General features: G+C 39.1%; 3 protein-coding genes across 3 annotated transcripts in view; 2 read left to right on the plus strand and 1 right to left on the minus strand.

Annotated features, from left to right (window-relative positions):
• abcc6a (ATP-binding cassette, sub-family C (CFTR/MRP), member 6a) overlaps nt 1-10,301 on the minus strand; it is a 48,435-nt gene extending 38,134 nt beyond the window's left edge. Inside the window, exon 1 of the mRNA XM_079336966.1 lies at nt 10,099-10,301. Within this exon, the coding sequence (XP_079193092.1) occupies nt 10,099-10,116 (18 nt within the window). The 5' untranslated portion in view covers nt 10,117-10,301. The remainder of the gene's footprint in view (nt 1-10,098) is intronic.
• coq7 (coenzyme Q7 homolog, ubiquinone (yeast)) lies at nt 301-3,981 on the plus strand. The gene is made up of 6 exons (XM_079337319.1): nt 301-486; nt 1,010-1,188; nt 1,440-1,554; nt 1,904-2,043; nt 2,607-2,675; nt 3,499-3,981. Exons 1-6 carry the CDS (start codon nt 378-380, stop codon nt 3,574-3,576), a joined length of 690 nt encoding a protein of 229 aa, XP_079193445.1. The 5' UTR covers nt 301-377; the 3' UTR covers nt 3,577-3,981.
• Nucleotides 10,302-17,027: 6,726 nt separating the features above from the next.
• Nucleotides 17,028-23,947, plus strand: notum2 (notum pectinacetylesterase 2). Its single transcript, XM_079338131.1, has 12 exons — nt 17,028-17,106; nt 17,264-17,579; nt 17,757-17,809; nt 18,402-18,497; nt 18,609-18,669; nt 19,733-19,845; nt 19,978-20,080; nt 20,887-21,075; nt 21,236-21,336; nt 22,204-22,351; nt 22,474-22,521; nt 23,011-23,947. Exons 2-12 carry the CDS (start codon nt 17,266-17,268, stop codon nt 23,312-23,314), a joined length of 1,530 nt encoding a protein of 509 aa, XP_079194257.1. The 5' UTR covers nt 17,028-17,106; nt 17,264-17,265; the 3' UTR covers nt 23,315-23,947.
• The last annotated feature ends 2,503 nt before the right edge of the window (nt 23,948-26,450 follow it).

The raw sequence follows: 26,450 nt of genomic DNA on the forward strand, positions 1-26,450 counted from the left end.
AAGCTTGCATTTCAAAACTTTATAAAGCTAACTCCATATTAAAGGCAATTCTATTATATGTGTATATTTTACAAACTGTGACACATAAACCCATTTTACATCCCCAATGCAGTGCGCTTACCGAAGTAAGTCAGCCTACATGAAGAGGCAGCATGTATTTTTTTATGCTGTGCAATGGTCCGCATTTTTGAGACGCATAACATCTTTAACAAGGGGAAGAGAGTCTACACATGAAGAGACAAGAGAGCAGCCAGAGATTATATAAAGGAGGCGGGGCAGTGTTGTGAAAGGCTTAACACTATTGCGTCATATGCCTGCGACAAGTCCACCTTCTAAAAATTTTCAATGACAGTTTTCGCACGTTTTTTTGCCAACAGATGGTTATAGAACAAGTGACTATCTTGCGAAGGGTCACGAACACAGTTTTTCCAAACATGTCTAATTGTATTGGTCCACTGATGATTCGCCAGTGTTCAAAATGCCGAGGTAAGCACTAGCAAGTTGTATATTTTGCTGAAGCAGTGAAAGCTAATGGCTATTCTGCAAAAATGCAAAAAACACTCATCTTATATTTGTTATTAACATGTTGCCATCATGTCATGGTGAATATTTTACAATAACTACTGGTCGTTTTCTTTTATTGCAGCATGAGCCACGAAAAACAAGTTAAAATTTCATGTTTCATAACACTGAGTTAGCTGATGGTTGCTAACACTACTTATAATTTTGTTGCACTGCTTTTTTCTTCATCACAGGTTGCAGATACAGATGTCAGTACTTAGTTATGCAGCGACTGTACACTGCCCTTAGAATTGTGTTTGAAACACGCAAGCCACTGTTATTTTAAGACAAATATGACCCAGAATAAGGATTGAGTCACTTTTATCAGCAACAACAGCTTGGGCGTCCTGCATAGGTTGATTTGTGCCATATATATATTAATTAAATAATTAATTTATGTCTTAAATGTTGCTTTGAGTCGAAAACTAACTACCCACTATATCTACAGCGCCCCTGCAGTTGAGCTCACGCGCTTACAGTCTGCTCCCGCCCGCACGCGACAGTGAGGAGAAGGAGATGTTGGACCGGATGCTGCGGGTCGACCATGCAGGTGAATACGGGGCCAACCGAATCTACGCCGGTCAGATGGCAGTGTTGGGTCGATCTAGGACTGGGCCTCTCATTCAGGTCTGTGAAGTGGATACATATGACACTTTACTTTGGTGTAAGATATAAATGTGTGTATGCATTTAAAAACGTTTTATGATATGACAAATTATCATTATTGGACTTTCGTCAAGCTCAAACATATTCTATGTACAGTAGCATGTTTGGCTGCATTTTTTTTATACAATTGGAAGATAAACTTGTATTTTTGTTTGACACAGGTTTTACTGGGATTTCTGACTCTGCTGTCTTTTTTTTTTTTTTTTTTACAGCAAATGTGGGATCAAGAAAAGAAACATCTTGAGAAATTTAATGAAATTCTGTCTGAGAACAGAGTTCGCCCCACAGCACTGTTACCGCTCTGGAACATTGCTGGGTTTGTATTAGGTTAGTACTTCTCTTTAGCAATTTCAAAGATAAGATGAAAAAATCTGTTCTGTTTCAGTTTTGTACAGTATGACTCTGCAATGTAGCTTATTTGTCTTTTAATTCATTAAACATGCAAAAAGTTAAAGATGTCTCTGCTATAGGAGAATGCGAAAAAATCCTCAGGGTGTGCGTCACATTTATCCACTATTCAGTTAGAAATTGATGTTGACAAAGAGGTTATTGCAGGTTACTGACTCTTGAGTCCTTTCTCCCTTGGTAGTCTGTAACAGCTTTAAAATGTTATGATAACTTTCTGAAAAGGCACATCAAAATGTTTTGGGTTTTTTTTGCTGTGAATTTACCTCAGGTGCATCCAGCGCACTACTGGGAAAAGAGGGGGCCATGGCCTGCACTGTGGCAGTGGAAGAGAGTATTTCAGAACATTACAACAGCCAAATAAGAGCTCTGATGGAGAAGGACCCTGAGAGATACACTGAACTGTTACAAGTGAGTCAGCCACTGTATTCTATATAAGAGCACACTCACACTCGTACCATGCTTTAGCCCAAACTTTGAACACATTGAATCATTTGGAAACACTATCATTTGGAGAAAAGAGGTTGAAGCGAGTGCTGCGCACTGGTCTGGGTCGAAAAATAGTTGTTTTCAAGGATAGGGCAAAGAGGTCAAATGACTAATAAATAAGTGACTGTCCTAACAAACAAACTTTACTGTGAAGAAATGTCAGTCTGAAGTGAAAGTCTGTGGCACTCTGGATGCAGGATAAAATCTGTTATTTAATAGTCTCTTATTTATTAAGTCACTGTTATTTCTTGATTGGAAGGGCTTGGCCATAGTACCAGACCTCAAGAGGGACTAGGTGTTCAAGATAAATGTGTCTCTGTTAAAACCCCCACTGATCACTTCAGGATACATACTCTCAAAAGGAGGGTCAATCAAAGTGTTTAATCCTCACTTTTAAAGAATCATTTACAATAAAATATGTTGACTTTCTTGAAATGATAAGTAATATTAATTTTAATAGCTTATCCTGTGATATGTTTCAATAGGTAATAAAGGAATTCAGAGATGACGAGATGGAACATCATGACACTGGATTGGAACACGATGCAGAAGCAGTAAGTATATTTTATAATCCTAATCTGTTATTGGTTAGTTAACAATAACTTTTAGCTCTGTACTTGATATGTCTATTACCTTTTGGTGGTGGTCTACATTTAGCTTGTTTTATCTAGGTGTTATCACAAAGTCTACACAAACTCTCCTACATCACTGCAACGGGCTGTTCAAAGGGCTCAGTTTAACAAAAAATAGGTAACTCTGACACCTAGTGTTTAAAAGTGGTACTGCGGTCCAAAATTCAGAACATCTAGAATCCATGTGCAGGCACGCCATCGAGGACACGGATGCTTTTTTTTTTTTCTTTTTTTTGTTTAATCAGCGGTACATTGGTCTTGAAATCTTTCTGCGTTCTAAAGTATGTCTAATATTTACCCTAGTCCTGCTACGTTTCTAGCCTGTGAGAACAATGCAGGGAAGAGTCAGTTGTATCTAAAACAGTTTGCTTACCTTCTTTCATCACTGCAACGGGTGTTGGTTTGTCGTTTGCCAGGCAAAAAAAAAAAGCAACAAATGGGGTGGCTGCTTACTTCTATGGTCAAAACAAAGACAAACCATTCCAGCGCAGAATAGACTATCTGCTTTGTTTTTGACAGAGAAGCCATCACATAAACATAGTTTCCTTCATGTCTGATGATATCGTAAAATTATTTCATTATCTAATTTTGCAAATATCTACATACTGCTCTCTAAGTCGATTTCAATAAAAATAAATAAAATGTCAAACACATAAATATGTCTTCTTTTTTTCCTCCAGTTTTTAGGAGTGCCATTAAAAGTGCTCATACTTACTTATGTTTACCTCTTTCTCTTTTGTTTTAGGTACCTGGATTTTGGCTACTAAAAAATGCTATACAACTGGGCTGCAAAGCTGCAATTTATGTTTCACAACGTGTCTAACGTACGTTAAATAAAGGCATAGTATCTAAAATCCACTGTAATGAGCTCTCAATCAAAACAATAACAAAAGATGATACCGACGCTTGCAGGGAATCATGGGAGTTAATGGGAGTTCTCTCTGTTCTCTCTATTTGTTGATCATAGTCAATGGGAACGGGCAAAAACGACCTGAGAAAGACACATTTTTCTCTTGGTTTATGACAATATATCAACTCATTTTGTGTAAATATATTCTTATAAATTTATATTTTATTTCAAACTCTACTCTCATTGTAAATGAATTTCCATGTGTCCTGACTTTGTTCTTCCTTTGCAATATATTATCCACAAGAACCTACATTGTACAAGGACAGGTTTTAACATGGACTGCAGATGACCCTTTTGGAATAAAATTGCATATATTTACACGTTTGTCTTATTGTAAATCCTGTCTCATGATTGGTTCCCTGAGTGCTAGAAATGCAAATTATGATAATGGTATAATTTGTGAACCACTTTAAAAAAATGTTTAAAAAAAAAATCAATGCACAGCTTTGTCTGAGCTCTAGCTCTGCCCACATGACAGTTTAGAACTGAAGAAGCCTTTCGGAGGAGAGGTAAAACATCTTCAAGATCTTCAATCAATACAGTTGTCTTTGGATCACGCTTCGAATTGACCATGACCTGGATGGCTGAGTACCTACCCAGCCAACCAGACAACCATTAACAAATAAAAAAAACTAGGCAATTACAACTAGAAGACAAAATACACATTCCTTAAAAAGCAGGTGGTTGCTTTTACAGTGTAAAAAATACTGAGAACAAAGATGGATAGAGTAATAAAACCTCTTTCTACAAAAAGAAAAGTACGGTTATACAAGCTGAAACTGATTTTATTACTGTGAAAGGCTGCTCTTTAGTGTTGGTGCCCTAACAATTAAGGTATAATAGTATCCACCATTAGTCCTGAGCCTTGAGTCTGGAAAGTTAAAATGCCCTTGAGGATGTAAGACTGAGACATAGACATTTAAAGGACAACAATATGATTTTTTTTGTTTCCTCCTCTCTACATCCTTGCTTGTGTTGTCTGATGTACATTAACTGAGGGTTAAGTTTATCAGGACCTTTATGAATCAAGGTTAAATGTAAGTGTTGGAAGCGTAGTTATTAAAAATAAACATAACCAATTAAACAAGTATGCAAGTCAAGGAAAAAGTGAAGGGGGCTAACAAGTCATATGAATGTGTATATGAATGGAGCAGTAAACACTGATGGACTCTTTATAATATAATGATTCTCAGTTTTCAAAGGCTGAACTTTGGTCTGAAGGGAAAAAAACGGAATATCTGCTGTAGATAGATCAGTAAGGCAGGTGGAAATATTTGTGAATAACTGCAGCATCAAGAGCATTGTTGTTCAAAATTAAATTATGAGAGTTAAAAGAAGAAATGACAAACTGAACTTACATACCATCTGTGTAATGACCTTTAAAAAAAAAAGTGATCACGTAGCTGCCAGTGCATGGCGATGAAAAAAAAGACATTATCAAAGGTTTGTGTGACTGCCCTTCAGGAAGCATAAACCTAAAAAAAGATGTAATGAGGACACAGTGTAACGTGTGCATTGCCATCATACCCTTCAACAAACGATGCTGTTTCTCATGTTATAGTTCATCGATCAAGCTGAGCAATGACTTGTCATGCTGGCCTAAATGCTAAGCGCCCTCACACAGCTGTTCTGGGTACATTAGGTCACTTTGAAGGAGGGATTGACAGGAGGCTTTTCGAGGGGCCCCTAATCTATTAGGCCTTTCAGAAGCTTGAGCAAAGTGTTCATTCCCCTCCGAGTGGATATCAGGTTTTCCTCAATGTACACAGAGTGACCGAGGGCCATTGTACCCATGATGTAGCCTTTTGATGTATTGGGGAAAGATGAGGCAGTAATTTATAGACTGTAGTACAAGCGAACAGGACAGGGCATGATATTCTTTGATGGTATTTTGTCAGGCAGAAAGGCAGATTGAAGACTCGACAAGGTTTATGAGCACAGATAGGCACCAAACTAATTAAATATTTGTGCCTTCATGGAAAACATGGAAAACCCTGTTTCACAGAGTGAAAATCCCACATACTGTATTAAATAACCTCAACACCATATAACAAGTTAATCTGAACATACTGGACTACGACTAGCAAACTAAAAGGAAATGCCAGGAAAGTAGAGGGCTCTTTCTGTGTCTGTGCTGGTTTAGTTGATAGATATTTCATATGATGGCTTCTGAAGACGATTCAGAGAATCATCTCTTCAATGACAATTTAAAACAAGTTAGCATGTACATGAAGACAAAAGGGGTAGCACTGGATACATTTATTCACTTCTTCCTGCAGCCTTTTCCAACATGGAATAGTTAAAAAGAAAAAGAAAAAAGAAAAAAAATCGAGACATTATAGAAAGTATGCTCTCGTTTGCATATTTTTTTTGTTCTATCTCTTTTTTAGATGTTCAAAATGAATAAGTAAAATGAAATAAACAAATGTCATCTGTAATCTCAAGTTTAGTAATGTTAGCTGTCAAATTTCAGAAAATGTTTAAAGTTAAAACAAAAAATGATTTGTGATGGTATTGTGTCACACAAAGGATATGAGGAATGTTACATAAGGGTGCCATATTTTATTTATCTGATCATTTTCCTGGAAAATGGATTCTTCTTCATATACAACATGCAAAGTGCATTCATCCTGGAGGCAGGCACAATTTAAAGCATGCTGACATACTTAACTAAGGTGGCGATAATGTTATCTGCCTAATATCAGCATGTTAGCATTTTCCTACTAAGCACTGCTCTGCTGTTATAGGGTTCCATAAAGCTGCAGGCATAGCTGTACAACGGATAGTCTAAGACAGTCAAACAGGCTTTACTAAAGCTCCTGAAATGGACAATTTATCCTGACATTTATATAACACACTTTTTATAAAGATGACCATATTCTCAGAAATATTTCCTTTGATATATCATCTCTTAGGAATCAATATCTGCACTAGTGTCTCCAAGAGTTGAGCTGTTCCCTCAGTTCACAGACTCTGATCTATTTTGCAAAGCATGAGGTCAGAGGAGTTATTATAGCTGGACTTGGTTTGCACATCAGACCTGACCTCAAGGGTTAATGTGCCATGTGACATCAGTTCAATAAAAATAGCTTCCAACAGGAGTAAAATCTTAAGCGAAACAATGGTGTCCCCGCTGTATTTGTTATGATTGTATCAAGTCTGTAGTGCATTACGGAAAGGATTAAACTTTTTTTTTCGAATTTCTGCGTATGGTTGTCAGCTAATCAGAATTCATTGGTCATTTTTACTGTTTAACTGTAGATTGGCTGTTTAGGTGCTACAATATGACAACCAAGTTCCTTATTGAGTTATTACTAAACCCCTTTCTTTGTGGTTAAAGAGCTTGTCTTTTTGTTGAAAATAGATTTATTTGTCAAGTTTTGCTGATCACAATGAGTCCCTTTACTCCCACTTGAAAGCTACATTTTCCAGGTGATAAAATCAATGTCATGAGCCGACCTGCACTAAATAATCAAGACGAGTATTTTCATGTTTTATATGATGATAAAAACACAGTCATAAAGTTCTCTTCCAAGAGTCATGGGAGATCATCCACTTTACATAAGCAACATGAGACAGTTGGCAGCTTTGCAATCAAAGGCGGATCATCATACAATTACTCTGACCTAGATTAATAATGCTGACAGTTTTATAGCCAAACGGAACAGTTTAAAATAAAGTACCAAAACTAAAGCTTCAGCTGTAGCATTTTTGTTTCTGACAACATTAACAGTTGATAAAATAAGTATAGTGACAACACGGTCAGACAACAAATATATTAACTGTTTATATATTAAACTAAACAGAATTAAACTTTTAGACACTGTTTAATGTTTTTGTTTCATTGAATCCTTCTTCAGCAGTTCATGTGAACTGTTTAGGTGCTTTTCTACGAATCACACTCCAGAGGAATTTGCTGAGTCACTGACTAAGATATTGGCAACGAGAATTTGAAAAGAGCAATAAAAAATAACTGGGACTGTCTTGCTAGCCGTGAATAATTGTGATTGTAAATCTTCCGAAGCACACATATTACAAATCCTTGTGAGTTATAAAAGCTTTCGGATACAGATAGTATGTGTTCTTGGCTACAATATGTGCCCGCTGTCATCCTGCAGGCATTACTGGAAATTATAAATCTAAGACCTAATAGATAGCACAAGACCCATATGTAGAATAAAGAGAAGTATAGCATTGTGAAGATGTTCTTTTTGAATCATCCTAATACATTACTGACAGTCTTGTAGAAATAGTATTCACGTAATGTCTTAAAATAATATTTCCAATAAGTAGTCGTAGACTTGTACACAAACATTTCAATATGCAGCATCGCCTTTAATGAGACTGAATCAATGTAAAGATCCTTTAAAAATGTCCTGATATTCAGTGGCGATTAAGGGAAAACAGACGTTTTACGCTTTACACAAACAAAATAGTTGTCTTTTCAGGCAAATCAGAAATATTAGAAAGAAAAAAACCCACCTAAAAACGTTCTCCTTCAAGCCAAATTGATAAATATGTTGGGGTATTTATACTCTCATTGAAACTAATGCCAGTCATATGTTGTTTCTTTGGTTGTACCATTATGTCCCCGAAAATGTAACAGCTTTGTGAATGTTAAAGCCCCTGGAAACCCAAGGGTCTAGGCTCTAGTCTAACTATTGTAATAGCCTCAGCAACAGAAAAAGTAGCTGTCTGCTAAGTGACTGTTGGCTGTTTGTATCCTGACTGAATATGGCTTAGCATGGTGCTAACCTGACTCCTGGGAACATGACTATATTATGATTTGGCTGATGAGCTCATCCTACTTGACTGCTTGGGGCTATAAAACTAACACAGATGCTTACTGTCATGTAATCATAAATTGTATGTGAATGTCATTTGCATGCTTATTAGGGAATGCATCGCCTTGACCCTTTAACAAGGGGTTCCAAGGAATGAGGGATCATTAACTCGAACTGACTCACTTTTAATGTGCTTCTAGTTATCCGGGTCAAACGTTTAGATACAGCAGCATGGGTTGAAAATCAACCACACTCCTATAAATAGACAACAGTAAACATTTTTCTTGTTCTGTGGTATGAGTATACCTATAAATACATTCAAAGTGATATTACTATGCTTAGAATACTGTCATATATGCTCTGGGAAAAATGTGCTCATGGTTGTCCTTTTTTTTTCTGGCTTGAATTTATGCACTGAAAGAGATACCATGCACATGTGCATGTTCACATATATTTGACTACTTAAAGCACGATAAATCGTTGGTATGATTTAGGTTTGTGTTGCCTGACTGAGCTGTGAACACATGTCCACATGTCTTCACAGTGTGGAGCAACAGCACATGATGCAAAGGGCTGACATCACTTCAACTGGAATCTCATATTTACGGCCTGCCGCACTGTGCTAAATACCTTTCGCTTTGGAGAAAAGAATCAACACAATGTCAGTCTTTGAGGATGATTAATAGAACAAATTTACAAAATTGAATTTGGTGATAACAAACAACGTTCTGCACCAATTTTACCATAAAATAACATGCCATTTCAGAGGCCATGTGCAGAAGGACAATCACAGGATTGTTATACAGATTAAAATATATGGCAGGTTAATGCTTAATTAGCATCTATTAAAAGTTGGATTAAATGTATATATAGAACTACAATTCTCATTCATTGTTTTAAAAAAATCAGGGCTCCTATTTGTTTTGATGTTGCCAGTTCAATACACATCAGGCAAGTATCTTCAACAGTTATTGAAAGGCAGGTCTTTTCAACAATTTTATATATCTGAAGAGCCCAATAAAGATGTATTCTATTATAATGAAATTCTGTACAGGCATGAATCATGATCCTAGGATTTCTTCTTACTCTACTAGTGCATAAGGTTTATGTTTATCTAGCATATGTCACAATGTTTACTGGAGGAAACTTTGCTGGGAACCAACAAGAAAGATCTTAATGGCTTTTCTTCTTCTGCCACATCAGGTTAAACTTTCATTTGAACAAGTTTGTTTCATGACCAAACACCTTGTGCAAACATGTTTTCACACGGAACTAAGATGTTGAACTACAGTAGTTAAACTATATTAACACTTGCTAAACACACAGCTTTCCCTTACTGCAAACTTACAAATCCACTACATAACAAGATTCAGTGCCCAAGAGGTGTTGGGTGTATCATATATTTTTGATTTAAGACCTGAGGAATCAACAAATGCACTTGGATAAACTTGAGCTTGTATAGAGCTTTTCTATAATCCTCCTCATAATATATAGATAATGAGCACCAAGGTTATATTTGATGTACATTCTCTTATAAGACAAGGCTTGCACAACTGTTTGCACTTTTTGTTGTGGAATAGTTGACTTGTTGATAAGTTGTGACAACCTATGTGAAGAACTCAAGAAGTGTGTGAGCTGAGCATAGCATTACCTCATTACTGGTATCCATCTCTGCGCTGACAGGTTCAGTGCAGGGAAGGGTTGGGTCAGTATTGCTCCAAGGCTGAGTTGCTGTTCCACTGTGTCATGAGGCTCAAAGAAACGTCAAGCTGTTTAAAGGAACTTAGAATGCGTCTTTAAGCTTCTTAAGAGCCAGTGACCATTTTTATATTAAATCCTTTATTTATCCATAAAGGTCCCATTAAGGTATATTTATTCTGCCAGTACTTTTAAAGATGGGAAGAGAAAAATACAATCATGTTTCAAAAAGGCAAGAGAACAGTATCAAATGCGGTGACCTGAGGTCTACAGGAGATGGCTGTTTACCCTGAGCCTGGCTTCTATCTGATGTCCATAGACCTTTGTACCTTTGGCGGCTGGCTGAGGTCATCTTGCAAGACGCCTTCAGTTTTACAAAGAAACCAGTCTTAGTTAGCCCATCTCCTTATTGTTTGATTCAATGACTGAGGTTTAGAGATGTAATAGGACAGATGAAGCTTAGATTAGAAAAGAGAGAGTGACAACAAGGATCCAATGGCAGATTGTACATCCCTGCAGATAATATTCATAACAAATTCTGACGTATTGGTAGAGTACAATCTAGAACTTCTCTTTTTGTTTATTCTCTTGAGATAATATTTCCCATGAATTGGTGCTACACAAATGAAAATTGACTGGTTGGTTTATTGATTGATTGAAACAGAACCATTGTGATGTAAATGTATGATTTGTTGAACACATTTTTTGTCTATAGATTACATTGGGATATGTTTGCCTTCATTTGATAAAACAGCTTTAGGGTGACTGGAAAAATGTGAAACATAAATGAACCAAATAAAGCCAGGAACAGAAGTTGTGTCCAGTGTAATAACTGGAGTTCCTGTACAATGGGGCTTCTGCTTTATATCAACTGAGCAAAACCAGCATCCCTCCCAACATTTTAAATTGTTCACAAACTTCCACATGTTCACTCTGCAGCATCAGAAGTCCTTTAGAATAAGAACAATCAACATCTACTAATTGCTAAATGGACTTGTGCTTGTATAGCGCTCTTCTAGTTTTCTGAATACTCAGCACTTTTGCTGCAAGAACTTAGTGATTGTCCTCACCTGTCTGATTAGTCTCACCTGTGTCTGATTACCCCTGTCTATTTAGTCTCTGTGTTTTCTTACCCTCTTGTCTGTTCATTGTCCCGTGTTCTTTGTGCCACTCAGATGCTTCTTCGCGTTCCCTGCTCCTGTGTCTTTTTGTTTTTGATTTTCGATTATTACTTAGTAAGTTTCTGTTTTTGCCTTTTGTTTAAATGAATTGGTTTTTAATTTTTCTGCACATGGGTCCTCCTCGCTGTTTTCTGCCTGAAAAACTGTGACAATTATTTGTGGGGAAAAAACAGCCAATTTGTAATTTGCAGTAAAGTAATATGTAATTGAACACATTGTGATATACAGCTTGTCTTTTATGCAGCTTTGGCTGTAAGGGGTCATGTCAGTGGCATTGACACTAGAGGTTGAATATATTTTGTGTGGATGAAGGTGTGTCTGGCACGGTGGAGAAAACTAATGGATTGTTCAGCGGAGTGAGCCGCAGACTTTTCACTTGTCAGCCTTGCTTTTGTATGTTGTTACATCACCCTCCACCCTTCCAGCCCTCCTGAATCCAACACCATGTATTTCTGTAATCCACCCCTTCTCCATCTATCACACTGATATTTGGGCAGTCTGCAGAAGGTTGCCACGCAAGGCCGCTTAACACCTGGTTGTAGGGATAGTTCTGCTCACCCCACCTGGTACTGATGTGGCATAATACAGCGGCCCAACACTTAACACTGATCCCACTAAGACCCCAGTCTGTCATCTCTACTGATTGAGTGGAGAGTACTGGCATTGTAGCTCAAGCCAGGTCTCATATCTACCGCCTGAGGCTTGTTTTCATGTGGCTTGTAAAGATGCCACTCTTATCTCCTATTAATCATGGGCCTCTTTCCCAACTATGCCCTCCACTGCTGATGACAACATAGATTTGGAGTGATGCTGTTGCAGATTGTCAAATTACATGTAACATGACAAGGGGAGCTGCAAAAGATGCTATTGGTATAGATAACAACCCTATTGAAGGTCTTATTGGGGCGAGTTTGTGGCCAATAGGTGTTTGTTCATTCCTAAAACAAATCCACTATTTGAATTGAATCTTTTGCTCATATGTTTGGATTTTGTGGATTTAACCTTTAAACCCAAAGAATTCTGAGCTGTGGCCCAGGCAAAAGAATCCAACACACGACTTCTCTCCATGGCTCAATGCTCTTTAAAGCTTTCAGCCCTCAGTCTTGAAGCCGGTGATGACACACATGCTCAGCAGACAAAGTGCCCGAACCACCCAGTCTTTAGGTGTCCCGACCTTGGAGATTAGGTATGAAAAATAACAACTTAAAGTGATAAATAATACCTCCTATGCTGCACAAGGGGTCAAAGTGTTGCCTGATAAAGAGAAGTTGAACGCGTCTGATGAGCTCTCTAGGGGCAATGCAAATAGTTTGTTAATGAAAGGTGAAAAGACAAATCAAATGGATGGGTTTGGTGGGATTTAAGTGTGTATTTTGAATTCTGCTGTATACAGGACCGGGTTAATCCTTGTGGGAGTTGAATCACTGAAAATGTAGAAGACAATTTAACTTTTTTTTTCCATTGATCTGAAGCCCACTGTGTGAAATGTATCATTCTGCCCAATCTCATATCAAAGAAAAACAAAATAGCAGCAATGCCATCTCTGTGTTCGTGACATTCTAGCAAAAATGGTGATAGATTTACAGCACTTTCTTTGGTTTTTCAGCTATTTGAGGTATCTGCTAAACAGATTGTTGCATTGATTTCTGGGAAGACAGATGGTGATGTGCCTGCTTCAAGACAACTGAAGGAATGAAGAATTGTTAAGCTCCGTAGATCAAATTCCGTATAGTGATGACCTAAGGCTATATTTTTATTGCGCTTAGGTGCATACAGTCTCACTCACATATTTTCAGTAGCTTTGTTTTCTTTCTGGCTGTAGTTGAAAGTATCTAAAAAAAGCATGAAATGCTTGAAAATGTGACAAAAATACCATATTTGTCAGCCAAAGGAGTCAGACAAACCTTGTGTCTGCCTTGTTTGTATGTCTTTACTCAGTTATAATTGTCTACAGCACAGTCTTTTGTCCTCTTCTCTTTTCCAAAATCAGATATAAACTGTCACACACTGTCCATATTACCATGGGTCTAATCAAAATATTTTTAAGTGCCTCTTTCAAGTTTATACCACTACGTGGGCCTTATCTCTTTAACATTTCATTCACATTGAAGGATGTATGCGCTGTTAGGTCATTTTTTGATACTTTTCTTCGTCTTCTTCTTTAATTTTAAGTCATTCTTAAACTGGAGGCCACTGTGCCATCAATTCAACTCCAGCCTTTGCTTTTGTAGTGCCCTGTTGACGTGCAAACTTCTATTGTAATCAATACTTGTAATGTGTGTTCACAAGAAATCCTATGTTACCAGTTACCATGATCCACTAAGGCTAAGGAATGTAATCTGCACCTATTTGAGATCAAAATCACACCCCAAGATGACATTGAGACAGCTTAGCCTGTAGAGTCCCAGCTCTGAAAGGATGAGCAACAAGTGCATAAGACGACAGCTCTACTTGAAAGTACCTAGGACCAAAATGAGTGCACCTGGACAGAGAGACTGATAAGACCTTTTGTTAAAAACACATGAATTCGACGATGGACTCAATTGAGTTTTAAGGAAAAATAATGAAGCCATAAATCAGGCAGTCACTATGAATGTATCAAAATAACAAGTTTGTAGGATGGCCTAATAGAGTGACATCTTAGACCACCAATAACAATCACGCCAAACTAACTGGGATGATAAAAGGGATGTTTTTATAGATTTTGTTAGTTCTCCAGCTGGGCAACTCGTAGCTTTTTTGACTCTGTAATATATGAATAAAGCTATTTAATCACAGACTTTGCTGTCTTCTGGTCCTGACTTTGAGCAACACTGTGCAAACCTTGAAGACTCTGATTCTACCTAAATGACAACTCAGACACAGAGAATTTTTTTTTAATTTTTTTTATTGGAGTCCCACTTTAAGCTGCTTTTGGCCAAGGCCCGAGTATGGATCTCCCCTAATTTGACACTACATTTTCCTACTGATAATGAATAATGTAATGTACACATTGGGATGGTGTGTGTCTCAATACAAAAATGAGACTGGATTGGACAGTTAATGACAACTTTATGTCTATCAAACATACATTTCTGGATGTCTCAGGCATAACTTGGACTGATCTATTAATTTGTTGAGTTTGAGATGCTTAAAAAAATAGCAGGTCAAGATACTACCTTTTTTAAATAGTCCGAAAAGAAGTGAAGCATGAGGAAAATATTTGGCAACCTTGTCAAGTCGCAAGGAAAAAGGTCTTTTTGATACTTGAACTCAGCTTCTCCATTTGCTGCAATAGACAAAGTAGCATTACATGAAGCAAAAGTTTGCCCTTTTCACTTTCCAACTGTAAATACTTTCATGTGCCTCTAATGAGTTAAACCAACATATCGTCCCCTGAAATGTGCGCGCTTGTCCTACATATTCCTGTGGAATTGTATGTGAAAGACTAAATAGAGTCCACCTGTGTGAAATCTAACCTCAGTACAAATACAACTGTTCTGTGACAGCCTGAGAGGTTTGTTAAAAGAATATAGGGAGCAAACAGCATCATGAAGTCCAAGGAACACACCAGACAGGTCAGGGATAAAGTCGTGGAGAAGTTTAAAGCAGGGTTAGGCTATAAAAACATTTCTGAAGCTTTGAACATCTCACAGAACACTACTGAAGCCATCATCCAGAAAAGGAAGGAATATGGCACAACTGCAAACCTACCAAGACACGGCCACACTCCACAAGACACTCCACCTAAACTTACAGGCCGAACAATGAGATCACTGATCAGAAATGCAGCCAAGAGGCCAATGGTGACTCTGGTCAAACATGGTGGTGGCTGCATCATTCTCTGGTGGTGCTTCTCTTCAGCAGGGAAGATGGGAAGATGGTCAGAGTTGATGGGAAGATGGACCAAGCCAAATACAGGGCAATCTTGGACGACAACCTGTTGGAGTCTGCGAATGACTTGAGACTGGGTGGGAGGTTCACCTTCCAGCAGGACAATGACTCTAAACAGAAAGCAAGAACTACAGTGGAATGGTTTTAAACAAAACATATTCATGTGTTTGAATGGCCCTGTCAAAGTCCAGACCTAAATGCAATTGAGAGTCTGTGGCAATATCTGATACAAATGCTCTCCATCAAATCTGACTGAGCTTGAGCTGTTTTGCAGAAGAATGGGAAAAAATGTCTCTAGATGTGCAAAGCTAGCAGAGACATACCCCAAAAGAATTGCAGCTGTAATTGCAGCAAAAGACAGTTCCACAAATTATTGACTTACGGGGCTAAATACTTTTGCACACTACTTTTCAGTTTTTATTTGTAAAAAAACAAAACAAAAATTAAATCAAACTTCACAATTGTATGCCACTTTGTGTTGGTCTTTCACATAAAATTCCAAGAAAATATATTTATGTTTGTGGTTGTAACGTTACAAAATGTGGGAAAGTTCAAGGGGTATGAATACTTTCGCAAGCCACTGTAATACTGTAATATGTGAGCCCCATCCCTCTCTTTCTGCCCTCACTAATCTATCCCCCCTTTTGGCCCATCCAGTTGGGGCAGGTGGCTGATGACAAATCAATTTTGACTTGCTTGAGTTTTTTGCCAGATAAAAGTTTTGCTTGTTTGTCCCCGTGTCAGTTTCAATCTTATTGGTGCATTTATGTCAAGTCGCTGTAAACCGTATTACAAACAATATATTCATATGTTAAATGAGATATTTTTTTCTTTTGATTTCAGGCTTCTTACATAATATTGCATTCACTGAAAGCAACTAACCAATTAATCAAATTCTGTGTTTGTGTTCTGGGCAAAAAAGGAAATACTAGACTATGCATGGAGTCAACCATGGATACATTTCAAATAGTCTTCTCTCACCAGAGACAAACCAACCAAACCCATCATTTCAAAGTCTGCAGTGGGCCACATGGACAGACACAATGGTGCATATGACGCACTACACAAAACCTTTCATTCTGCAATAATTGGTATTCTACAGTACCCAGTGGCTTGTCAAACAGAGACAGTGACCATATCTCTAAAAAAACTTCTTCACTACCCATGTAATGGCAATTCTCCAGTAGACTAAAACATAAACTTGTATTATGAAACTTATTTTAATTGTTGGGAACATGCATACTTTGCTTGGTATAACAGCCAACTAAAGAGTCTACTTCATTGAGAGGGTTCAGTAAGCTGTAGACCATGTGGGAACCTTACGTTACTATTCCTTCCCATGGCAGAAAGTGTTTAAGGTGTGTGCTCCAATGACCTGAGGGTCAAATGCCAAACAAAGAGGCTATACAGTTATGCTGACCATGTCGATGTTTAAATCAAAACATGGGCAATCAGACATGGATGGAGGGAGGGAAAAGCAAGTGAGAGGATAGGGGGAAGGAGAGCTGGTTCTTGAGTCATGGTCAGATGGGAGAGAGCTTGTTGGTGGGTGTGAGCAAAGATTTCAGATATGTAGAAGAGACACGTATGTAATCTTTTCTCCTCACTACTTACCATCAAGAACCTCCCCTTGCGCTGTGTCGTCAGCAGTTTATCTCAGGCCCTGGCAGGAGCTGCATGGGTAAATGGGAGGGAATTGGATCTATATTACAGCACTATAAAGCTCACTGCTGATTTGCTGGCTTCATCAAAACCTGGTCAAGGCTTTATCCGTACTCATGACTGGCACCCTCCTCTCACACCTTGTCACTGCGCTCTGACTTCTCAATTTCTCCCCTGCAGCTTTTAGTAATCTGATTGACCCAAGGGTTTATCATCAACAAGCAAAGTTTATTCTTTTGATTAAGGTAAGTGTATTTCCAGAGGTTGGAGTCATGGTTTCAATTAAGACGAGTTATTGATGATTACATTTGAAAATTAGGAGAAGATTAGAAAGATTCTTGTCCTAGTTAAATGGATTGTTCACGACGAGTGAGTAATAAAACTTTTGCTTCTGTTTCTCAGATATGAAGTTACTGGGCCAGGCTGTTGTCTTGCTTTTGCTAGGGGGAATCTGGTGTCAGAACAACCGTAATGCTAAAGCAGGTGGCAAGTCTGCCAAGAAATCTGGTGGGAACCAAGGAGGTGAGTCTGTCCAGTCATCACCTGCTGTTGATTTGACACCTGGAAGCACTGAAAATACTAGAGGCACTGGAGGCTCAGCGGAAGCAGGACGGGAAGGTGCTGCAGGAGCTCGAGCAGCTGGACAACAGACGGATGATATGAGGCTGCACTTCCTTCAGAACACACAGGTTACATGCAATGATGGAACTGCTGCTGGGTGAGATTTCCTGAATATCATATTTATCTTACTGGTTTTTCTCTAAACTCTAACAAGAAATGTTATTGTGATTTTTTCCATATTTGATCATTTTATTATTAATAAACTTGCAGTTTGTCTATACATGGATGTTTACCTCCACCATCTTCTCCTTCCTGTGTATTTGTGGTTCTACAGGTTTTACCTAAAGGAGTTCAGAGGAAGCCGCCGATGGCTGTTATTTCTGGAGGGTGAGTATTTAAAAACTCAACTGGTTAATTTAGTCCCCAAAGGTCAGCTTGTTTTGGCAGTGACACCCCCACTGGAATTTTGATGGGGATGTCATCTTGTACCGTCATCTTCTGTTTTTCTCCTTTTTTGGGTTCTGCATGTCACCCTGAGAGATTTCAGACACACATGTCCTGGTTGACTTACATGTATGTTTGTATTCTGAGAACATGGAAGAGGTGGGCATAACCACAACAAAAAATATTCTACCCGGTTAACATAACTTTCTCCAACAAGAAATTTGATTAATAAACACATCATTCTGAATTTCAATAGAGTCCTTTTTTTTTAAATTTTGTTGTCCTGTTAGAATTGACATGCAACTTCTCTTTGCATTCAAAAGAGAAACCAAATTTTCAGAAATTGGCAGTTAATCAACGAATCAATTACAAATAAATACAATACATTTTTCTTTACATGGTCTAATTATATAGTCCAGGCTACAGGTACATTCCTTTCCCTCGCCATTCCACACAGTCCTCCATGATGAGCTAACAAGGGTCTCCCCCGCTGTGCCTGGTGTGAAAGTCTAATATTAGTCTCCATTATTTTTAGGTGGTTGGTGCTGTTACAGCAAAGAGACCTGCGATTCCAGATACCAAAATATACCTCGACTAATGAGCTCATCAAGTTGGCCACAAACAAAAAGAGGTAGGTCAGATTGCCATGCTATCAAATGACAGCGCCTTGTGTGAGCATGTGCTACTTGTTTTACATAAACTTGAAGGACGTCTGTCTCATTTATGAATGCTGGATTTACAGGAACTGGAATTTTGTCCTCTCAAGCAGAGGAAAACCCACACTGGCATAATGCAAATATTGTGTAAGTACTTATCTATCCTGTTTGTCTTAATAGGACATCTTGAGATGTCACATGCACAAAGACTCTGTATCCATGTTGAATTAGATTGAATAAGGAACCTAATTTAATTCACGTCACATTATTGCAGAATAAAAGCAGCAGTAAATAGGTTTTGTTTGTGCATACCGATATATTGGCCGATAAATGTATTAAAGCTATGTTCGATCTGTCAACATAGATAGATATTTACGTTTATTGTATTTTTAGTGTGAATGCTTCAAGTTCTCCCTAAAATGCAGTTATTAACACTTGCGAAGAGGATATACAGTATAATATAGACAAGATCACTCTCCTAGAAAGTAACTGTGCACGTATCAGGTCACCGCTTGACACTCAGAGTCTGTGACATCACAGAGTGATAACACTTGTTGTAATCCATACAGCACACTCTGCTGGATACAGCTTGAAAGACAACTGCTAGTGTAATTCAACAATATTTCAATTAAATTATATTTGACTGGTAATGAATCCAGTAAGATCGTTATATATCTGAGATAAACCTAAACCGATAGTTGCATATGGATATGCAAATATCTATTAATTAATCTATCTATTAATTTTTTTTTACAATGACTTGATCATTTGCGTTTCGATATGGTTAAAGGGTTGATATTTAGCCCTGTTTTTGTGTCTACTAGCTTTTCGTGAAGTATCTTTCTCTGGAGCTGCTTTTTGCTCCCTATCTTCATTGTTCTAACTCTTCCTGCCTGCCACTGGGTGCTCATAAGATCGAGCACAGTGCATTGTGTGTGTTGCCATAAAGAAACTGCTGGCTGTGTCTGAAGAGGTTGATGAGAATGGAGGGATTGAACAGAAACATTAAGGTTGTAGGCTGTACTATCTGACATTATGAAATGCATTCTTTCACTGATGCACTGCTGGGTTTTGCTGCTCAGCCTCCCTTGGTCTTGTACATATGATCAATATCTTATTGAGCACAGGCATGCTATTTTCATATTAACAACGGAAGAGGCCAACTGCAGCCTGGGTCACTCGAACCAGTTTGATTGTTCCTTTTGTGCAGATTCATCCCATACTGTTCCAGCGATGTATGGAGTGGCACTGGGCCTGCTCCAACTCCTCCTCCCAGGCCACGACAAGGCAGAGAAAAAGAGAGAGAGAGAAATATTAATGCTAGTGAGTTTCTTCAGGTCCTTTAGTATTTACAGTGTTTTTTTAAACGCTTGGTAATGTTATGAACTCTGCTTAATCTATTGTTCTGTTTGTCTGTTGCCTTCAATCATGCGATGTGTGCATTTTTATTTTCAGCTGAGTATACCTTTATGGGATCCCTGATCATCCAGGAGGTCATCAAAGACCTCATTCCAAAAGGAATCAAGCAGGCTAAGGTCATCCTGCTTGCTGGCACAAGGTGAGTATTACATACTGCCAGTTTTATTGTTTGCGCTCTGTCACTGACTTCTTGTGAACAACAGCCACCCTATTCTCTGCACCAACAAAATGCCAAACATGACAAAATAGAGAACCAATTGTGAATGCATCCTGTCGTCAACAATGAAAAGTACATATCTATTGAAGGTTCTTGCCTTGTAATGGTAAACATTCCTTTCAAGATAGAAACTTTTTATTGACATACAGTACCCTTTTTTAAAAAATGGATCCATTGATGGCAAAGCAGCTGAGTTATTTTTTCTTTCCAGCCATTAGAGGGCATGCACTGTTATTTTATTACCCCTTATTAGAATAGCCCTTTCGACGTTGTCATGGAATTTCTTTAATTCTTCAGTTGATGTGTAATGTTAATTCATTGTTACTGATGTCAGTCAGAGCTCAGCTTTATTTAGACACCAAGGACAGCGGAGAGAGTCGTTGGCTCTTCCTGATATCTGCAAGGATGTCTGGGAGAGTTGTTGTTCGCTCCAGGTTTCTTGATGTCCTAGATTAGTCTAGGTGGGTCAATGTGGCATGACCCTGATAATGGTAAAGTCTTTTGAATATATGCAGAGTCTTTGGAAGTGTCTGGCAGTTATGTTTGAGCATGGCACTTAACCACAAGTGTGATGTTGAATCATGTCTCCTCGAGTATTCATCTGATGTATAAACTTTCATCAACGTGAGCCATCTGAGTCTAAAGAGTCTTATTGTGTGGAGTCAACTCTTGATAATTTCCTCGACAAAAGTCACACTTATTATTGAGTTTCTTGGCTGTCTTTGCAGCGCTGGTGGAACAGGTGTTCTGCTGAACATTGACAGGCTGGCCAGTCAGTTGGCACAGCTTGGTGCAGAGACTCAGGTCCGAGGCCTTGTGGACTCCGGATGGTTTCTCGAAAGTCAACAGCAGAGATCTCCCAATTGCCCTGAGACTGTTTCATGCTCACCTGAAGATGCTATCAAGATAGGACTCAGGTAAAGTTGTGCTGCTTTTGTCTAACGATTACAGATTTTATGAAAAAAAAGCCTTTTTAGACGATGGACTTAGACTTACAAATTGTGTTTTAGATGCGGCTGGAATTGTGTTATTTGAAGAGTCTGATCTGTGTGTATTGACAGTGAGTTGTTCTTTCAGGCTGTGGAACGGGGTTGTTCCTGATAGATGTCGGCAGCTCTATAAGAGAGGGGAGGAGTGGCATTGCTTATTTGGTCAGAAACTGTACTCTACTTTGACCTGTGAGTACTAGCTAGTGTCTTATTAATCCACAAAAATCATTAGCAATGGAATGTGATGTTTGAAGTGGCAAACTCCAATGCTGAACCCCCTTGAGGCTGGCTCAAGGGGGTTCAATACACGCTATGTTAAAAAAAAGACTGATTATTGCAGCAGAAATTAACCCAGTTAAAGCCTGGTACAAAAACAAAATAGGTCAAATTAGTTATTGTCCTCAGCTCCAGCTATTGCTAGGCTGCTAGGTCGACTGAAGTTAGCTTGAGATAGGATTTGCAACATGGCAGTTGTTCCGGACATTAACATTTAGAAATTTCCTTGGTTATATTTAGGTTTGGGAAACACCTATGTGATTGAAATTGTATATATATGTATATATGGGCGGCAGTAGCTCAGTCTGTAGGGACTTGGGTTGGGAACCGGAGGGTTGCCGGTTCAAGTCCCGGCACGGACCAAGTCCGGAAACTGGTCTGGTAACTGGAGAGGTGCCAGTCCATTTCCTGAGCACTGCCGAAGTGCCCCTGAGCAAGGCACCGAACCCCAAAACTGCTCTGGAGCGCTCGCTGTGGGCAGCCCCCTCACTCTGAGACCTCTCCATTAATGCATGTCACTAGAACCCTGTTTGTGCATGAGTGTGTATCTCGGCCTATGTGTGTGTTAGACAGAGTGTAAAAACTGAATTTCCCCTCGTGGGATTAATAAAGTGTAAATTATAAAATTATTATTATTATATGTATATATATATATATACCCTCAACTTGAACAAATTTTTTATTCTAAAGTGAAAGTCAATTTAGTAATTCTAAAATTGATTTTTCTGTTCAGTTGTAAGTCAGCTGATCAAAATTATGATCTTTACCCCCCACCCGTAGCCCCTCTGTTTGTTGTGCAGTGGCTGTTTGATGAGGAGCAGCTGAGAGTTGAAAACATATACATGGGAGGACAGAGTCTGTCCGAGGAGCAGTGGCAGTACATACGGAACCTGGGCAGGTTGCTCAGGAACTCACTGAGAGATGTCACGTAAGTGTCTGAAAACATGCTTCAAGGAGAAGCTTCTAATCCTACAATCATAGCAATACATGTAATATAGACCACCAAGTGATATAAAAGATGGACCCTGTATTCCTTTGTGGGTTTTATAGGGCTGTTTTTGCTCCGTCCTGCCTCTCCCACACATTGATTACCAAAAGGTAAGAAACATATATATAACATTTATCCGTCTGTCATCAGCAGCATTCTTCATTTCACCAGATACCCAGTATGTCAATGTTCTGAGACTGAACACTGAAGTGTCACTGCAGTTTTGGCTAGCTTTACAGAGACCATTAATTCAGTTTGGATGGTGACTGTTTTTAGAGAAGCCACGATCATTTAAATCAATATTGGTTCAGTAATTCTGTAAACTTTCACTTGATTCAGCAAAAGTGTTTGCCAAAAGTGACATGACTTGAAATGACCATAGACTGTACACATTATGAATATAGCCATAGTGACATGTGTAGTGGCAGCGAAGTGGATTTATGTAATTGTCAGATTAAAGCTATGGTTTTAACCAGTTTTTTTTTTTTTACCAGGATTAACTAGTTTTTAGAGCCAATGTGTGATTTGGGCTTCATTTGTGACCTCTAACTTTGACTTTTTAAAAAACTTGAATTCCTGTCTTTTATTTTATTTTTAAGTAACTGGAAAAGTTTACAAGTTAGAGGCAACTCTCTGCCCCGCGCTCTGCATTGCTGGGACAGAAGTTTGGAGGCCTCCCGCAACAACAGAACCCCTGCTAAAGGTTGTCCTTTCCACCTGTTGGACACCTGCCAGTGGCCCCAGTGCAACCCCACCTGCCCTGCATTGGTGGACCAGGCCACACAGCAGGAGCTCACCCTGCTCCAGATGCTAGTAGCGATGGGTCTTGACCTCCAGAAAGTAGGCCTGGATACTCAAGGCGCTGAACATTCTTTGCCTAGCATAGTCAGCAATGGTGGCTAAGTGTTAATGTGGATTGCGTCTGAAGAGATAGCAAGCAAAGGCTAAATGGTGGAAAAATGTATTTAAATTATAATATTGCTACAGAAATAGTACAGAAATCTGATAACTATGTCTCATGCTGCTCAGCGTTCCATCATGCTTTTTAACTGAGTCTGAGTGGTTTAGCTGTCCCTCTAGTGACCAGCAGACACACTGTACCTGTTGTCACACACTTTTATCCTGATAACTCTATATGAAACCAAACTCTGGACTAAGGTAGTAGAGTTGGATACTTACCGTGTAACATTTGCACTTCATATGCTGTAGTTGTTAGCATCTGCATTTACTTTTAATCAAGACTCATTTTCTCCCTCTAGTCATATATTTTACAGACGAACATTTATGATGAATGAGTATTCATATTCTGGTTTGTATGTTAAAAGAAAATACAAATATGTCACTCACACTTTGTCACTGGTTGTTTTGCACACACAGTTCCAAAGACTGTGATTTTTGCTTCTTTTTTTCTGTAGCTCCTGATGATGTATGTATATGTAACTTATACAAACATAATACATTTTGTATAGAACATATTTTTTGTGCATGTAATAGAAGTGTAAGTGGATAATATGTTTTGATGTAGTTTGGCAAGTGTTAGCCTATTTAAAATATGAAGTCTGTAATTAAAAAAAAAAACCTCAAGAGAAAAACACAACCTTGTGGTTATTTATCACGCATCCTTTGCATTGGAAAATATTTATTAATTTAAATACATATATAAAGACTATATAGCAATCCTTTATTGCGTTTCTCACAGGTAATCCTGTCTTTTATTTCATTTAAGTACTTTTTATACGGTGTCAACAGAAGCCGATTTGACCAGAAATGTATCTACTGTTAATAACAATTAATTTTTGCACGTCAAAACAGTTGTAAAAATATTTACTGGATCTGAAATTGTAAACTTCGGTGGTTCTTCAAACTCAATGTGTTCATTCTCCAGACTTAATCAGCTTAAATGCAATTGTTATCTGTGAGACGATGCAATGAGAAGATGCATTTCAAATCTGATCTAACTGACTGTCCACATTAGAAATTGCAAGCGACCAGATCCGATCTGCCTGTCCATATTGACGTGGTCCGATCCACATTGGTTTCTATGGTAACAGGTTACGGCCAGCAAAAACAACAGTAAAATGGATGACAGAGAATTGTGATTATTTCTGATGCAAACAATTTTACAGAGCAGTCTGACCGACACATTCAGATTGAGTCGGATCTGTAGGAATCAGATTTTAATCAGATTCAAAACCACCTCCTCAAGTGGTTTGAATCTGATTTGGAAAAATAGGATCTCATGTGACTTATTGTGTCCAGACTGGCAAAAAATCAAACCACATACAATCTGGATGAGCTAAAAATTGGATTTGGAGGTGCAATGTGAACAAGGCCATAGAAGGCTCCCTGCTACAACGCAGCTGAATCCAATGAGCGACTCATGATGGCTTATGTAGAGCTTAATGACAACACACTGGTTTAAAGCAGGTGTGTTGGAGCAGGGAGACATCAAAAAGGGCCTTTTTCAAACCAACCCCTACACATTCTCCCTTCGTGACGGAGTGCACTCCATCAGAAGTCACATGAAGTCCTCTCCATCCAGGTGTAGGGTAGAAATACGGCGGCAGGCTTTGGAACAAACTTCATTCTCTCAGGCAGAAACAGGAACTGTGTGTTATCATGGTTTCTCACTACCACTCCCCGCTAATCAGTTTGGGACGGACTTAATATGGCGGGACCTCCGCGTGGACGCACAAACAGAGGGGTAGTGGGTAGGGGTAGGGTGTAGTGGATGGTTTGAAAAAAAACCAAAGTCTCAGGTATCTGGCCCTTGAGGACTGGAGTTTGACACCCTTGATATATATATAAATACACACTTGCCGATTCAAACAATTTAAACACTGTAACATTTAAACACATTTAAATGCCTGTCAAGGATTCTAGCCAGATGATGATATGTAGCTTGTCTAAAGTAATATAAATAATAACTCAGGAATTACATAACTAATAATATTAAATAAATTAATAATAATATAACAAAAGTTGGTTGATGAAAAAAGGAAAATAAAAAGGCCTATGATGCAGTGTGGTGGCCAGTGTCCCGGGCCTTACATGGCCTAAAGTCTACAAATAGTCATGCTCCTGTAGTGCTACAGGGTGCACAAGAGGAGCAGAGAGCAGCCCTGCCAGTCAGTTTCACTGGCCATTTCCGGTTCGTGGCCCCCTCACTGGACGTGGTGGAACCACACCAATGTCCACAATGTCCTCCACAGGCTGAAGGATGTCCCCTGCTGTCAGGCAAATGTTGTGCAGGACTGCACAGGCGGTGATGACTGTGGAGACAAAGGTGTGGTTGACCTCTAGAGCCTTGAAGAACAGCGATCGTCAATGTGTCTTCAACATGCCGAAGGCCCGCTCTATCACACAACGGGCCTTGGCATGATGTTGGTTGAAGCGGCTCTGCACCCTCCCTTGCAGTGGTTCTCTATATGGGATGATGATGGCTACAGGTGTTTCTGTGCAGGGGTAGCCACCATCACCCACAATAAAGTACCCTGCCGAAAGAGAGAAAAAAACATTATTAGCATGAATAGGGAATAGTATTAGTAGAATGTATTAGTCTTAACTGGGGGAGGATACAGAGCCTCTATGTACAACCTGCTGTTCTTCAAGACTCTCGTGTCATGGATGGAGCCAGGATACCCCACAAAGGTATTAATAAACAAGCCCTTCCCGCCACATACAGCCTGCAGCTATATGGACGGGAAGAGCTTCCTGTTGAGGTAATCCTGGCCCCCGGGTCCTGGGGGGGGGGTCTTGATGCGGACATGGCAGTCATCATTGGAGCCCACACATCTGGAGAACACTTGTGAGTTGGCCAGCTGTGCAAACGCCAGTCCAACCACATCAAGTTCTCCAGCGGTGGGCAACCTGATGACCTCCTGGCGAAGGGCTGCAATCTTCTCCACTCCACTGTTCACCAGTCGGTAGTCTTTAGGGACATGGAAGGCCCGGGACACCACACTGTACGATAGGCCGTGTGCCAGCCAGTAAGTACACTGTTGAGGATATTGACCTCATGTGACCAGTGAACTTTGAT

This window comes from Symphodus melops, assembly GCF_947650265.1.
Source record: "Symphodus melops genome assembly, chromosome: 2".
Lineage (NCBI taxonomy): Eukaryota > Metazoa > Chordata > Actinopteri > Labriformes > Labridae > Symphodus > Symphodus melops.

Coding starts and splice junctions, on each gene's coding strand:
- coq7 (XM_079337319.1), top strand. CDS start 378: ATGGTTATAGAACAAGTGACTATCTTGCGAAGGGTCACGAACACAGTT. Junction 2,044..2,606: donor GATACACTGAACTGTTACAA/GTGAGTCAGCCA, acceptor ATGTTTCAATAG/GTAATAAAGGAATTCAGAGA. Junction 2,676..3,498: donor TGGAACACGATGCAGAAGCA/GTAAGTATATTT, acceptor CTTTTGTTTTAG/GTACCTGGATTTTGGCTACT.
- notum2 (XM_079338131.1), top strand. CDS start 17,266: ATGAAGTTACTGGGCCAGGCTGTTGTCTTGCTTTTGCTAGGGGGAATC. Junction 17,580..17,756: donor AATGATGGAACTGCTGCTGG/GTGAGATTTCCT, acceptor GTGGTTCTACAG/GTTTTACCTAAAGGAGTTCA. Junction 17,810..18,401: donor ATGGCTGTTATTTCTGGAGG/GTGAGTATTTAA, acceptor CATTATTTTTAG/GTGGTTGGTGCTGTTACAGC.